Here is a 15,926-nt window from a genome sequence, read left to right as displayed (position 1 = left end):
AAATAATTTTTTTAGTTGTAGATGGACACAATACCTTTATTTTATTTGTTTATTTTCATGTGGTGCTGAGGATCGATCAAACCCAGTGCCTCACACATGCTTGGCAAGTGCTCTACCACTGAGCTACAACCCCAGCTCATATTAGCTTATTTTAAAAGGTATCATGGTAATTATATTCTTCTGATTTCCCTGGGACAACAATCTGAATGGTCATGGATGCTTGAGACATCTTTCCTTCAGAAATTTGAAGATATATCTCCACACCCTTCTTGCACTCACTGAGTACTGCTGTGAAAGTTTCTAAGAGTTCCATCTTTTATACACTGTATGTGACTTGTTTTTATTACTTGAATGCCCATGAATCTTCAATCTTAAAAGTTCAGTAAAAATATTCCCAATTACATGTCCAACTTTCTCACTCATCTAGATTCTATACTCAAAGTACATTATGCAGAAGTAAAACAGAGACCACACATACAGTCAACAGAAAGGCAAAGACAAAAACCAAAATCAACCAAACAAACAAAACACCCCAAACTTTTAAAGTTGGTTGAAGAATACAAAAAAGCATCAACGCCTGAAACCTCTTCAAGTATTCAGAAAAACTGAGTGCTCTGTGATTCATTCCCTGAGGAAAGGATTCCAGGCAACAGATGTTTTGATATAATTAGAATCCACATACAGCTACCAAATTCTGATTCAATACAGTACTCAGTAATTTTTTCAGCATAAATTCCTAATTACTTTTACATGTGTTTTTTTCACATGTCAAATTCCTAATTACTTTTTCATGTGTCAATTCTAGTAGAACTGATTTCCCAGAATGCACATATTTCACTGCTTTAAAAGTTTAATATTTAACATATAAGTAACAGAAGTCAGGAAGAGTAAAATTTTAAAAGTTGCTGATGTATTTCAAAAGTCACTCTGAAAAAAGCTCATTCAAATGCTAATTTGGTTGTTAAAATTTCCTTACTATTTTAAATCACTGCTTAGAAAACTTAACACTACTATTTTTAAGGTTTCATAAAACAGACACAAACACCTGTCTGAAATTAAATAAAAATTCAAACTCCAAATTAAATATGAAAATCCAAACCCTGAAATTACCTAATAAAAATCTTACTAGCAAACAAAGCAGAACGATCAAATAAAGGAGTTTTGAACCACATATGAAAATACTTCATGTTCTTTTGTTTCAAGATTAAGGATAAAAATAAAACCACAGCCTTTCCTTTGGGTTAACCACAGAGTAAACTAGAGAGGGTTCCAGAGAGTAATGCATACGTGGCAAATAAACAGAGACTTCAAACATCCTGGCTGTCCCAAGTACAGTAGTATCTCCTCTTCACAGCATGCTTTCGGGCATGACTGAAAGCCACAAAAACATTTAATACTAGCCACTCAGAAATAAAATACAAGTCCTAAAATAGAGTCCTAGACAAATTAAGTAGAACATGTGCCTAGCTAAAGCAAAAGAGCAAAAGTAAATTAAAAGGAAACTAGATTCTCCACATCATACTGTAAATTTACTAGGACCTTGAGGTGACAAGCTGATCTAAAATAGTCAAAGTCAAAGCAACATCAAAAATTCACTTCATAGTAAAATTGATTCTAAAATTAGGTAAGAGGAAAAGATTGTGACTATAAACAGTAATTTGAAAAATCATTAAAAAGTTCTTGGGGGCTAGGATTGTGGCTCAGTGGTACAGTGCTTGCCTAGCATGTGTGAGGCACTGGGTTCAATTCTCAGCACTGCATATAAATAAATAAATTAAATAAAGGTCCATCAACAACTAAAAAAAATTTTTAAAAAAGTTCTTAGAAATATGCTTATTTTCCATATAAGTTACATATACTTTTTAATGTTTTATTCCAGATCCTCATTATTAAATATCTTCCTCCTTGAGGCAGCTAGGATAATCCTTCTTAAAATAAAAAAATAAAAATAAATTTAAAAAACTAACAAATATACTGATATAATATGCTAGCTACTGACTGCGCCTGTACAATTTACTAGTTATCTTTTCAATTCCCACACCAAATTTTTCTACTCTCTTCTATCATTTATTTTCACTTATCAAAAATTTAAGGTGTTTAGAAGTCCACTTACCTAAATTATTTGACTCACTTCCTACACTAAACATTTATTGTCCTTTAAAGTATTCTATTTTATGAAATGTTTGTCAGTACTGAGAAGAAATAAGCACTAAAAATGGAGTTGTCTTGTATGATTTTAAATTAATTACTACAGAGTAGAGTTAGTATATTCTAAGTTTGTATTCAAATTTAGATGAGAATAAAAGTCTCCAAATTCTTCAATATATCTTAGACAATTTGATTTTGGTCAATAAAATAAATCAAACTGATGAAATAATGTTACATGAAAAAATAATAAATGATGATATGTTATAATGAAATAAAGTCTTGCTATTAGCACATTTTCTGAATAACAAGATTATAGCAATAGATGTAGAAAAAGCATTTGGTAAAATGCATGATAAAATTTCTCATTCTAGGAATAGAAGAGAATTTAAACTGATAAAGGGCAGCAATGAAAAACCAACATCTAAACTTGTACTCAATAGTGAAAGATCTTTTCCCTAAAATTAGGAACTAGGCAAGGATCTCACCATTTCTCTTCAACATACTACTGGAGGTCCAAGTCATTGCCACAGGCAAGAAGAACAGTTAAAAGACAGAGACTGGAAAGGAAGAAGGGAGTCTCTCTGCAGATGGCATGATTGATCACATGGAAAATCCTAAGGAATCTACCAAAAAACTACTAGAAACAACAAACGAGTCCGTCAAAAGACAAAAGTTACTGTATTTCTGTGTAATATTAACAGGAAAGTCAAAATTAAAATTAGAAAAACTATCATTTACAATAGCACCAAAAGTACGAAATACTTAAGGATAAGTTTAGCAAAAGCTAAAGATCTGTACATTTAAAACTACAAAATATGGCCAGGACATTAAATGAGGCCTAAATAAAGGGACATTATATTCATGGATTAAGACAATGCTGTTAAGAAATCAATCTCTCTAAATTGATTTGCGAATTCAACCTGACTGTACACAAGAGCTCAAAAGATCTTTTTAAATAGAAATTGACAATGTAATTCTAATATTTACATGAAAATGCAAAGGACCTAAAATAGCCAAAACCATCTTGAAAATGAACAACAAAATGACAGATAAACACTGCTTGAGTTTAGAACTCAACATAAAGCTATGAGGATTAAGACAATGAGATACCGATATAAGGATATTTAGATCACTAGAATAAGATAGAGAGTCTAGAAAAAGACCCACACATGCATATAATGGTCTATGGATTGTCCACACCCCACAGGTATCAAAGTAATTTAGTAGAGAAAGAATATTAATTTTAACATATGGTGATAGAAAAATTGGATATCCACATAGGAAAAAAATGTAAATCCACCTTTACCTCATATCATATACAAAAATTAACTCAAAATGGACATAAATCTAGATGAACAACTTAAAATTATAAAATTTTCTTCCATAAGAAGAAAAGAAAAACTGTGGCCTTGGGTTAGACAAATATTTTTTAGGTAAGATATTAAAGGCATGAATTATAAAAGAAAAAATGATAAATTGAACTTGATAACTTTTATACTTAGTAATAACTGAACAAATGACCTGATTTTGAAATGAAAAAAAAAAAAATTGAACAGATGCTTTATCAAAAAACATACTTGAGGGGTTGGGGTTGTAGCTCGGTGGTAGAGCACTTGCCTACATGCATAAGGCATTGGGTTCAATCCTCAGAACCACATAAAACTAAATAAATAAAATAAAGATATTGTAACCATCTACAACTAAAAAAAATTTTTTTAAAGATATATGAATAGCAAATAGGCAGACAGGAAGATATTCAACATCATTAGTTATCAGGAAAAATCAAATTAAAGTCACAATGAAATACCACTACACACCCACTAGAATGGCTAAAATTAAAAAGACTGAAAATACCAAGTATTTCAGAAGATGTGTAGTAACTGAAATTCATACATTGCCAGTAGCAAACACAAAATGTTGCAGCCACTTTAGAAAATATGGAAGTTTCTTATAAAGTTAGACTTACACTTACCATATGACCTAGTAATTCTATTCCTAGGTAGAAAATATATGAAAACATATGTCCACAGAAAAACTTGCACACACAGGTTCATAGGAGTTTTACAATATGAGAAACAAGTTAAATAATCATCAATGAATAGTGTTCTACCAAAATCAACTGAACATTACTGAGCAATAAAGAGACACTATGATGTATCCCCAGTTTCAATAAATCTCAAAAGCATCATGCTAATCAAAGGAACCTGAATCAAAAGACTACATATTGTGTGACAAGGTGAAATTGTAGAAAATGAGAAACTACTGTGACAGAAAAACAAAGCAATATCTGTAAGGGTCAAAAGTGAGATAAAGGAATTTACTTCAGAGGAACACAAAGAAATTGGGTGGGGGGAGTGACAGAAATGTTTTATATCATGATTAAATAATTATATTCAAATGTCACACTAAGAATTGTGCACTTAAAATTGGAACTTCATTGCTCATAAATCATACCTCAATAATGTTAATTAAACAGAAAGATCTGGTTCTACTGAATTAAAATTCTATTTGGAGTACCAGAGTGTGATTAAAAACAACATGAGTTAATATGATCACATTCTTGTGTAGGTTTGGTGGGGTTTCAGGATTCTCTAAAAGTACAGGTCAAGGAACAACTACTAATACATAACAGTCCCACAATGGTTTATACAAAAAGAGATAAATACAAATTTATATTCCCCCAGTTAGTAGCATCTCTAAAAAACTTTTTTTACAGTTGTTTTTTTGTTTTGTTTTTTGTTTTGTTTTCCCAGTACCATGGATTGAACTGAGGCACATCCCCAGTCCTTTTTTGTATTTTACTTAAAGACAGGGACTTGCTGAGTTGCTATGTGCCTCGCTAATCTGCTGAAGCTGGCTTTGAACTCCTGCCTCAGCCTGCCCAGTTGCTGAGATTACAAGTGTATGCCACCTCGCCCAGCTCCCAGTCCTCTTTTTTGTTTTTTTGTGGTTTGTTTTGTTTTATTAAAATCTTTTTTAATTTTACAGACTTCATTTTGATTCATTGTACACAAAAGGGGTACAACTTTTCATTTCTATGTTTGTACCCAATGTAGATTCACACCATTCATGTAATCATACATATACATAGGGTAGTACTGTCTGTTTCATTCCACTATAGCTCGGTTGGTAGAGTGCTTGCCTCGCATGCACAAGGCCCTGGGTTCGATCCCCAGCACAACAACAACAACAAAAGTCTTCTCTTTTTTGTTTTAAATGTATTTTTTAGTTGTCAATGCATCTTTATTTTATGTCCCAGCCCTCTCCAGACCTTTCTGTTTTTCATTTTGAGATAGGGTCTTGCTAAGTTGCTTAAGGACTCACTAAATTGCTGAAATTGGCCTCAAAATTGCTATCTTCTTGCCTCAGCCTCCCACCAGGCTTACAGGTATAACCATGCCTAGTCAGACTGTTATTTTTAATGAACAAACTGTTACAAAGAAACATTAGGTACAGTCTCTGATGGAGAAGATGAAAAAAATTCTAGGTGGATGTACAACAATGTGAAGGAACAATGCCACAGAACTATACAATTAAAATAGTTTCTTGGGTTCAATGATAAACACTAATTGACTATTTCTTTTATGAAATCAAACTTAAAAGAGATTACAGCATTAGGTATGATTTTACTATTTAAGGACACTGTGCTTACCAATTCTTTCAAGTCTATTTGTAATACTTAGGGCTCTACCAAGGTATAGTTTTTGTTTTAAAGAGTTTCAGTTGTCTACAGTAGTCAGGAAAAACACTGGGAAATTAATACCATGTTAGAGTTAAGATCCAAAAAGGTTCTGCATTTGGGTGTCCCAAATGCATGTCATTTTGTCATCTACGCTAATCTGTGAACTGAATTAGCATACAGATTCAAAAACACTAGAAGCCCTAAAGTGACTATGGTCTGGGGTTAAGTAAGGTTACACAAGATTTGCCAAAATAAACATCAAATTTCATGTTATTTTGGGAAAAGAGAAAGCCATCTGTGCAACTCACTGTGGGTAAACTGCAGTCTGATTGGGGTTAGAGATTGGTCAATCATTTAACATTAATGGTTATGCCAATAACAGATGAGATCAGAAAATGCCTGAATGTCACTCCAGGGATAGCAGAGATATAGCAATCTACCTAGAGCTGGTGGGACATTTTTATGAAGATGAAGAAAATCTTTTATTTCATGACCAGAAAGAAAAAAATAAAGGGCACATGCCCAGAACAGGAAAGAGTGTGTATATTTTAAGGAAGTTCTCTGTACAATCTGGAGAAAAAGCTCAGAATTAAAGTTTAAATGAATTTCAATCTCAGGCAGAGGACACATAATAATAATAGTAGTTATTAGTAGCAGTTAGAAGAAGTTGTGGATTCCTAGGGAGCGCTAGTCTCTAGCATGGGTAGGGTTAGAAGGAGACGTGGATTCCTAGGGAGCGCTAGTCAATTGTATGGGCAGCAGTTAGGAGGAGTCATTCTTTACATAGCACTTCCTGTCACTATGAGGCTTGCAAACCATTGTCTCCACTTCAGAGATGAGGAAACAGGCTCAGGGAGATTAGGTAACTTTTCCATTGTAACCCAGTTGGTAGGTGGCAGAGCCACCTCAGAGTATCCTGTTCCAAGTCCAAAGTTTTTGCTCTTAATTACATTATGTTGCCTGACTTTGGAAAATGCCATTGTTTTCCCGGGAATTAAGAAGGTTAAAGGAACTGTTCTAACTGCAGACTGGGTCAGAGAATATTAGAAAAACTGTGAAATGAGGAAAAGTTATCAACATTTATTAAAAGCCCACCATGCAACCAGATATTTTACATTTTAGCAGAGTAAGCAATTGACAATTACAAAGTAAAGAGATTTAAGACCCCCCCAAATATACCATAAACGTGTGTGTATGTGTAGTACTGGGGATCAAACTCAGGACTTCAAGCATGCCAGGCAAACACTCTATCACTAAGCCACATCCCCAATCCCATAAACTTGTATTTTTATTTATTTATTTGGACACGGGTATTTAACCCAGGGGTTATTTACCACTGAGCCGCATCCCCAGTCCTTATTTTTTATTTTGAGACAGGGTTTCACTAAGTTGCTTAGGGCTTCCTCAGCTAAGTTGCTGAGGCTAGCCTCAAACTTTCGATCCTCTTGCCTCAGCATCCTGAGTCACTGGGCTTACAGGGGTCACCACTTCACCTGGCCAAAAAAATTGCATTTTTAAAAAAGTTATTAAATTATTTATTTGAAAAATGCAAAGATGTAGTGTAATACTCAAATACAAAAAATATAGATTTCATTTTATCTTTACCAAAAATTCAATTTGATTCCTTAAAAAAATTTTTTTAATAAGCATTTATGTTCCAGGTATAATGCACAGAACACAGAAAATTTAAAAATAAAGAAAAGAGTCTCTGTTCTCAAAAATCTTATTGTTTACAATAGCACTTTGTAATCACCTCCATTTTACATCACTAAGACACTGCTCCAAAGGGCTAACTGATTGGTTTAGGGTTGAAACTAGTGAAGAGCTGAACTCATAGCGATCAGGAGTTGAACTCCTAACGATCTAACCCTAAAACTAATACACTTTTGCTTTGTAACAAGCTAACAGTGTTTCTGAATATAGAAACTAAGAAAAACTTTTCAAGTAACTTCAAATAACAAATAAAAGTCACCTGGATTATCTTTAATACTTTAGAATTGTGTCATGTCAGTAGAGAACTTAAAAGAGGGATGGATAAACTAGACTAAATCTTGGGTTACATACCTCATACAAATTGAGCCTAACGATGCAAGAATCGCACGGACTGTAAAATATTAGAACATTTAAAAATATGCATTGCAGTGGTTTACAGATGGGAAATATGGAGGAGGCTGCTGCTTTCAGAAGTTCTCAGTCTTTAGAGCTGAAATCTCTCTAGCTTAGCTCTCATAAGGAGTTGTAGCAGAAAGTTATCTGGTTAGGTTACAAAAGGAACTGGGCCAAAAGTTCTCTGAGGGCTGCCCACAGTACTTGCTTGTCACAAATCTATTATTTAAGTATACGCTATGGTGGGGAAAAAAATGTCTAATTTTGTTGTTTAAGAGACACAAGAAATTAACGATATCATGCTCTATAAAGCAAGGCTCCTATTCAGAGCAAGAAGTAGTGAACTTACCCAGTTATATACTATTTTGATCAACTTTGTAACCAAAAGTATACATTTATGAGATGACTAGGATATGGGGGGAACAGCATGAATCCAGCTGGCCATCTCAAAGCTAGTAGCCTAGATTTGTTAAACTATGTTTTACCCAAACTGAATTAAGTAGGTATAAATAATTTGCAAAGAAATATTAAGGGAATGGTTGAAATCTTTTGAAATAAAATTCTTGTTTTCAATGTTTATATCCAAAACTTAATTACTATCACATTCTAAACTATTAAGAAGTCAAAATGTGCTCTTACCAAATGAGTACTATAAAAGGGAACAAAAATTATCAAATGTAAAACATGTTTGAAGTAGACAAAAATAAAGTATATATATACTCAGATGTTCACCAATGATAATGATGTTTATGTATGAAGATATTTCGTTGATATATAATGAAAATGGATTCAAAGAACTACACCTCTTTAAAATTTTGAAGACAAAATTATACTTAGCTCCCTGCCAAACTTTTGCCAACTACATTTTAAAGTCTATAATCATAAAATCATATTTTTTTTTTCAATTTTTGGTACCAGGGATTGAATCCAGGGGTGCTCAAACACTGAGCCACATCCCTAGCCCACTTTTTTATTTTGAGACAGGGTCTCACTAAATTGCTTAGGGACTCGCTAAGTTGCTGAGGCTGACCTCAGACGTGATCCTCCTGCTTCAGCTTCCCCAGCAGCTGGGATTACAGGTATGTGCCACCATGCCTGGCACATAGTTTTAAGATGTTATAGTACAACAAGGTCATAAGTAATTCTTGGGGATGTAGGTTAGTGGTAGAGTTGCTTGCCTAGGATGCCTGAGGCGCTGGGTTTGATCCTCAGCACCACAAAAGAAAAAAAAAAAAAAAAAAGTAATTCTCAAGATAATTTGATTAAACACTTTTCAAAATTACACAAATTTATATGCAAAACTGTCTTTTTAAATCTAAAATCTGCTCTAGGTTTGTAGAATAGATCTCAAGAACTTTCATGTTGTAAAACTGAAACCATATAAGAGAGCTCTAAAACATTTTGAAACAGTATAGATGTATAGATTAGTACAGCAGAAAGTAAAATGTGTTCAATTCAGAGTTCACAAGGATATAATGTGAATGGGAGCTAGGTGATACAGTTCATCTCTTTTAATGGTTTTCTTCAGAGAGTATATAAAGTAATATTACAAAGTTTTTTTAATTGAGAATTTCCCTTAAAGTCAAAGATAACATCTTTTTCATGCTTTCATCCACAATATTTAGTTTATATAAAGCAATCAATGACGCTGTTGAAAATGTCAAGGAACCTTTTTTATTTCTTTATTTATTGGTACCAGGGATTGAACCCAGGGGTGCTTTACCAGTGAGCCACATCTCCAGCCTTTTTCTGTATTTCATTTACAGACAGGGTCTCACTGAGTTGCTTAGGGGTTCACTAAGTTGCTGAGGCTGACTTTGAACTTATGATCCTCCTGCTTCAACCTCCCTAGCCTCCGGGACTATAGGTGTGTGCCACCGAACCAGGTTCCAAGAAAACTTTAAACACAAAGTTTCATAATCAACTTTCAATTTATTCTTACCTACATGATATACTGGTTCAATTAGAACCATCACCAGGAATATTCTCTTAGCTTATGCTTGCCCAGATGTTTTTAAAATCTTTAAAAATTTTTTCCATATTTTGTTAATTAGTACATTATAATTGTACATAAACATAGAAGTCACTGTTAAATATTTGTTCATGCATACAATAAAAACTTTCTTTAAAAAATGTGCTAGTAATGTGTTTCAAAATTTCACTGATGGTGCCTATATAATAATCAGCTTATATAAATGGAAAGATAAGCTTTCTACTTACCATATAGTTACCATAAGCATGATCAAACATTTCCAGTACTTGATTCCTAATTTTGAAAAAAAAAGAAATGGAGAAAAGTTAAGTATATTATATTTATCGTGTTTCAAAAAGTTAATTCTCCCTAAGTGTACCAACCAAAAACAAAATAAAATTTAATTAGAAGGGGACATAAAGAGTCAGGAAATACACTAATCAGTAAATAGGTTTTCATAAACTCACTGCAAAGAGCTGGGCCAAACTCTTACTATTCCTGGTAATAAAAAGAAAGTTCATTTCTTATAATTTTTCCTAAAAAAAATTACAAATGATCTGTGCTATGAACAGAGGGAAGGAAACCTGATGATAAAAACCAATTACTATATCTCTTAACATAATTATTTAATATATGTCTTAAAGGGGGCATACTACTGGAGAGCTCCCAAAGAAATAATTATTGGTACCATTCATTGCTTATTCTATATGTTCTACTAAAAGAGAGAGATGTGGGGGGTGTGTAGTGATATGAAATAATATTTAATCAAGCCAATGTTTTCCACTGAAAACCACTAATGCCTAACTTAAGTACAAATTTATGGTTTATAACATTTTCAAAAGATGTATTTTATGATGTATTCTGTTCCCTCAAAAAAAAAACTTTCAAAAATAGTATTCACCTGTAAAGTGAGAAATCTAAGGTGAAAAAAAAAAATCAGTATGTTTTACTAATATGTCCCTCAAGATCATCAAGATGTCTGTTTAAATAGGAGATTTCAGATCCCCACACTAGACTTACTAAATCAAAACCTATGAACCAGGGGTGGTGGCACACGCCTGTAATCCCAGCAACTTGGGAGGCTGAGGCAGGAGACTGCAAGTTCAAAGCCAGCCTGTGCAACTGAGTGAAATCTGTCTCAAAATACAAAAAGCGCCAGGGACATAGCTCAATGGTAAGGCATCCATGGGGTCATCCCCAGTACTGGAAAAATAAAATTAAATTAAAAACAAAAACAAAACAAACAAACAAAAAAAAAACTTATAAGGTTGGGGTAAAGGAATCAATCTCTCAATGTTCAGAGGCTGCTTGAATGCTATTAGAAAAACCACAGAAGTATATGTTATGGCCAGACAAGGTCAAATCTCTCAATAATTAACAAAGGACAATAGCTAAATAATCTTTTATTAACTCTCAAATTCCAATTACTAGTAGCAAGAACTGAAAAAGTATAAAGAAGTAGTTGGTTGTATTTTTATTTTGCTTCCTGTAATACTGCAACTGTTATTTTGGAAATTGTAATCATGGATGATGAAATACTGATAGTAAGCAGACAGAAAATACCTAATTTCTAGACCCTGGCTATAATGACCAGCAGAATCAAGTACATTCAAACTTGTGATCTGAATAAACCCTGAAAACTTTAAAACAATAATAGTAATTTCTAAATACCTAATCATTCAAGCCAGGTGCAGGTCTATAATTCCACCTACTAAGGAGGCTGAAGTAGGAGAGAGGATTCAAAGTTCAAGGCCAGCTGAGCAACTTAGCAAGAGCCTATCTAAGAAACAAAAAGAGTTGGGGATGTAGCTGAGTTCAATCCCCAGTACTGAAGGTAAACACCACCTCATCATTAAAAAATATTTTATTCACTTTGTTAAAACATTCATTCTTTATAAATTTATATAGGTATGATACAATATGGATCAAATCACCTCAGAAAATTGTGGAGTATCTTAAAAAACTTCTCTATAGATAGTCATTATGTTGCAGACGATAAAGATCTTTCAAACTAGTCACATAAGGTTAAAAAAAAAGTATAACCACACATGGAAGTTACAGTGACTCTTTCAATAACTGATGTCAATAAAGGAATAGGGAAGCTCTCTTTTTCCTTCCCCGAAATGGAATTAATACAAGAGTAAAACCAAGGGGCTGTGGTTGTGGCTCAGGGGTAGAGCACTTGCCTAGCACATGTGAGGCACTGGATTCCATCCTCAGCATCACATAAAAAACAAACACATAAAATAAAGGTACCATGTCCATCTATAACTAAAAATATTTTTTTAAAAAAAAGTAAAACCAAGCAGTAGAAATTCCTATTACTGGCAATGGTAGTGCCTAGGCTGGAGTGTTCCAAATGACAGACTTTAACTTGCTAACTCAATTCTGCAAGCACTGAATTTTCAAAATTATGAGTAAATTATGATTGCTTACAAGACACACAATTTTCCAATCTTTTCATTTACCCAGCATATGATGAGCAAACTTCACAACACATACTTCAAAGTGGACATATTTACTATCTAGCTGCTCTTACTTACTCATAAGTCCTGAGAAAGACATATTTAAATACAAAATAATAATTACTATGTTAGAAAAAAGTTTCTGTAAGATTTTATATCTGTTCAACAACTGTATAAAAATGTATTGGAAATTATATCTCCAGTTTAAAAATTATGACTTTTTTCATTTTAGATAATTTCTCTAAGTCAGCTATTTTCAAAGTTACATTGCCTGCCAACATCTATGGTAGAAAACTGTTTTATAGTCATTTTTAAATAAAAAGATAGCATTAGTAAAAGCTGCCCTAACATTTGGAAACAAAAATAAACAACAATGTATTCCATGAAAGATAAGACTACACATGCTCAGGTAAATAATCCACAAACTGCAAGCAACTAAGCAACTGCTTACTATTCATAACAATTCCAGTTTTTATTTTGATTGGTTTGGGGTGCAGGGAAAAGGGGAGGACATTGTCTTTTTATCAAAAATCATTATTTGGACTTTAAAAAAAAATCACACAGGTAAACCTAATAACCAGAGTTCATATTCTGAACATTTCCAAAGGGGAAAGTCATCATGTATTGTGGTTTGTAGCTCTAGCCTTGCAAGCACTCTACCAACTAAGCTATATCCCCAGTCCTATAATTCACTTTTGCAAATGATCTCATATTTTGAACTGAAATCTCAAGTCCATTTGGTTGATTTTTCCAATTAAAAATTAATTCTGATAAAAAATGAGTTAGCCAAAGACTTTTTCAAATCATTTTTTTCTTTCTTTCTTTCTTTTTTTTTTTTTTAGGAGAAAGAAGAATGATGGTCAAATAAAATACCTGTGGTCCTTAAGGAACTTTTCATATGTCTAAGTTTGGGTTCTAGGTCAGACAGACTTGGGTTCAAAAACTGGTTCCACCAATTACTAGCTTTGCAACTGTGAACAAGTTAGCCTTAAATCTCAGTTTCTTCACTTACAAAATGAGAATCCCAACCACCTCATGCAGCAATAATATTAGAGATAACATATGTCAAGTACTAACAAAATGCAGTATTCAATAAAAGTTATCAATGAAACATTAAATTCCCTGAGAAAATTTAAGACACTAATTAAGAGTTTACTGGTAACTTTGTTTTGATGCTTAATACTTTTATCTTTTTTCCACTGAGACCTTTATTGCTATTTTATTTAAAACACAAGATTCTTGCAATCATTTAAGAAGTGCATAAATTAAAACCTGACGGTTCCACCTCCCTTCCATCTAATGCTATAAAATAATTATCTTTTTGCTTTTTCAAACCGTGGACAATATTTTTCCTTTTAAAAATATGGTACTATACATACATTATTCCACAACTTGCTTGTGTGTGTGTGTGCGTGTGTGTGTCCAGAATACATTGTGAACACCCTTCTAAGGATGCACCTACGTCTTCTCAACGTATGAATATTACTCCAAAATACAGATGCAACATATTCAAGCATGTCCTCCAAGGAACAGTTCTCTTAAAATGTACATCAATCTCGGTGCTTTTATTTCTGCAGGACAGATTCCCAGAGATAGGACTGATGAATCAAACAGCATGCACGATTTTAATTTTAGGAGATACGGTAAGTCACATTCATACTACCACCAAGTTTTTTCCCACGTCATAACTAGCCAGTTCAGTATCCTTGTGTTGTGTATTTACTAATTTTGTTTTAATCTATATCTCTTACATTTACGAGGTTGAGTAACTTTTCATGCTTATTGACCATTTGCAGCTCCTCTTCTGTGACTTAACTGTTCATACTCTTGCCCATTTTCTATTGGTTGTCCGCTTTTTTACGTGGAATCTCGTGCACATTAATATTACTGAGTCTAAACTAAATGCTGTAAATACAACTGATAGTTTTATGACACTTTCAAGACTGACAAACGACTCTGAGTAAAGTTGAGCAGGTACACTTAATTAGGACTTTTGAATAATACTGTCAGTGCAGGAAAACATTGCAAGGCAACAGTAAAATCTGTAAAGTTCATGTTCCAATGAACACCCCTTCTCCCTAACAGGTGTAAGCCTTAGCTCAGGCGAGATCAGCAACATTTTCCCAGCTGGGAGCTCACTGGGCGAGAAATCTAACCACGCCTCTGTCCACGGGCAACCGAGGGCTCTCGCACGCGGCTGCACGGGCTGCAGCCCCCTTCACGGGCCACTGACATGGCAGCTGTGTTGACACACCACGGCTGGACTCAAGGAGCCCGCACATGTCACCGACGGCCCGGGCGACACCCCGACAGCCTCTCGAGGTCACGTCGCGGGCGGCGGCTCCCACCTTTCCGGACCCCTGTCCACCCCTCCAAGGTCCTCGCGCGGCAGCAGCTGTTCCACTCGCGACAGGAAAGGCCACTGCGCGCCCGGGTCGCAATGACAGGCACCTCGCCCGTGGTCAGCCTCACCAGGAAACCCACCCCAGGCTGCCAAGCACCCTTACCCAAGCTTCTGTTTCTCCTCCCTACTCATGGGCGCGGCCACCGCCGTCCCCACGGACGTGGCCGACACCAGGCAGAGCGCGGCCGTCGCCGCCACCAGGCTCCATGGCGCTCGCTGGGGGACCGGGGACCCACAGCCCCGGCCGCCGCCGGCTTCGCTCATGGCCCCGCGGTTCCGCGCACGCGCAGCTGCTATGCCCGGTCGGTGGGACACATCGCCGGACGCCAGTGGCGAGTGGGCTGCAAGCCGTGCCGCGGGCGGGATGTGGAGTGAGGCGGGCAGCCGCCGGCGCCAAACTGTTTGCTGAAGCCACCGAGCCGGTTCCCAGCGCCAGCGCTGCCACCGCCCTCCGCCCTCAGCGGCCCGGAGCGCCTCCCCCAGCTTTCCGGTGTCGTAGTCTAGGAAACCGCCTCCCCCAACGCGACTTCCGGGTGGAGCCCCAGCGCCGGGCCGCGGGGCCAATGGCGACCGCCTCGGAGAGGGCGGGCGCCGGAGACGGGCGAGCCCATTGGCCCCGAGAAGGGAGACGTGGACGAAAGGCGGGACGGGGGCGGCATCCGCCGCGGCGACCCTCCTCCGACCCGCCGAGTCGCCACCTGGGGACTACCAGTCCCAGCGTGCGCCGTGGCGCCCGCACCCCGCAGCCCGGCTCGCGCCTCCTCCGTAAATCGCGGCCCTGGGTGGCGCGCGGCACCCTGGGACGTGTGGTCTTCGCGGGGCCGCGCGCGGCTCGGGGAGCCGGGCAGAGAGCCGGGCTCCCCGCTGCAGCCTCCCTGGGTGGGTTGCCGGGTCCCGGGAGCGAGTCCGCTGTTGATCCCTCTTCCTACGAGGGAGGTTTCCCTGGGGGCCGACAAGACGGGGCGCACTGTACCTAGGTCGGCGCTAGGGACCAGTGTCAGAGCCCTCCTCTGCCCCCAGGGAGGTGACAAAACACGAAAACAGCAAAATGAATTAAGCCTTTGACGGCGTGCGCGCCAGTGTTACTTGCATTATTTCATACACTCTTCTTGACTCTTATTACCTAAGTACCCACCATCCCTCCTTTGC

At 36.6% G+C, this 15,926-nt stretch overlaps 1 protein-coding gene across 8 annotated transcripts in view; it reads right to left on the bottom strand.

Annotated features, from left to right (window-relative positions):
• The window catches only part of Edem3 (ER degradation enhancing alpha-mannosidase like protein 3), a 66,671-nt gene extending 51,425 nt beyond the window's left edge, over positions 1-15,246 (bottom strand). For 7 of the 8 annotated variants that reach the window (XM_047521209.1, XM_047521211.1, XM_047521213.1 and 4 more), the window contains exons 1-2: positions 14,881-15,246; positions 10,157-10,202 (exon numbers count right to left, since the gene is read on the bottom strand). In XM_047521209.1, the coding sequence (XP_047377165.1) occupies positions 10,157-10,202; positions 14,881-15,041 (207 nt within the window). In that variant the 5' untranslated portion in view covers positions 15,042-15,246. The remainder of the gene's footprint in view (positions 1-10,156; positions 10,203-14,880) is intronic. The other variant, XM_047521216.1, reaches the window with a different exon arrangement.
• Positions 15,247-15,926: the final 680 nt, after the last annotated feature.

This window comes from Sciurus carolinensis, chromosome 12 (assembly GCF_902686445.1).
Source record: "Sciurus carolinensis chromosome 12, mSciCar1.2, whole genome shotgun sequence".
In the NCBI taxonomy this organism is placed as follows: Eukaryota; Metazoa; Chordata; class Mammalia; order Rodentia; family Sciuridae; genus Sciurus; species Sciurus carolinensis.
This window is presented reverse-complemented; position numbering and strand designations above follow the sequence as displayed.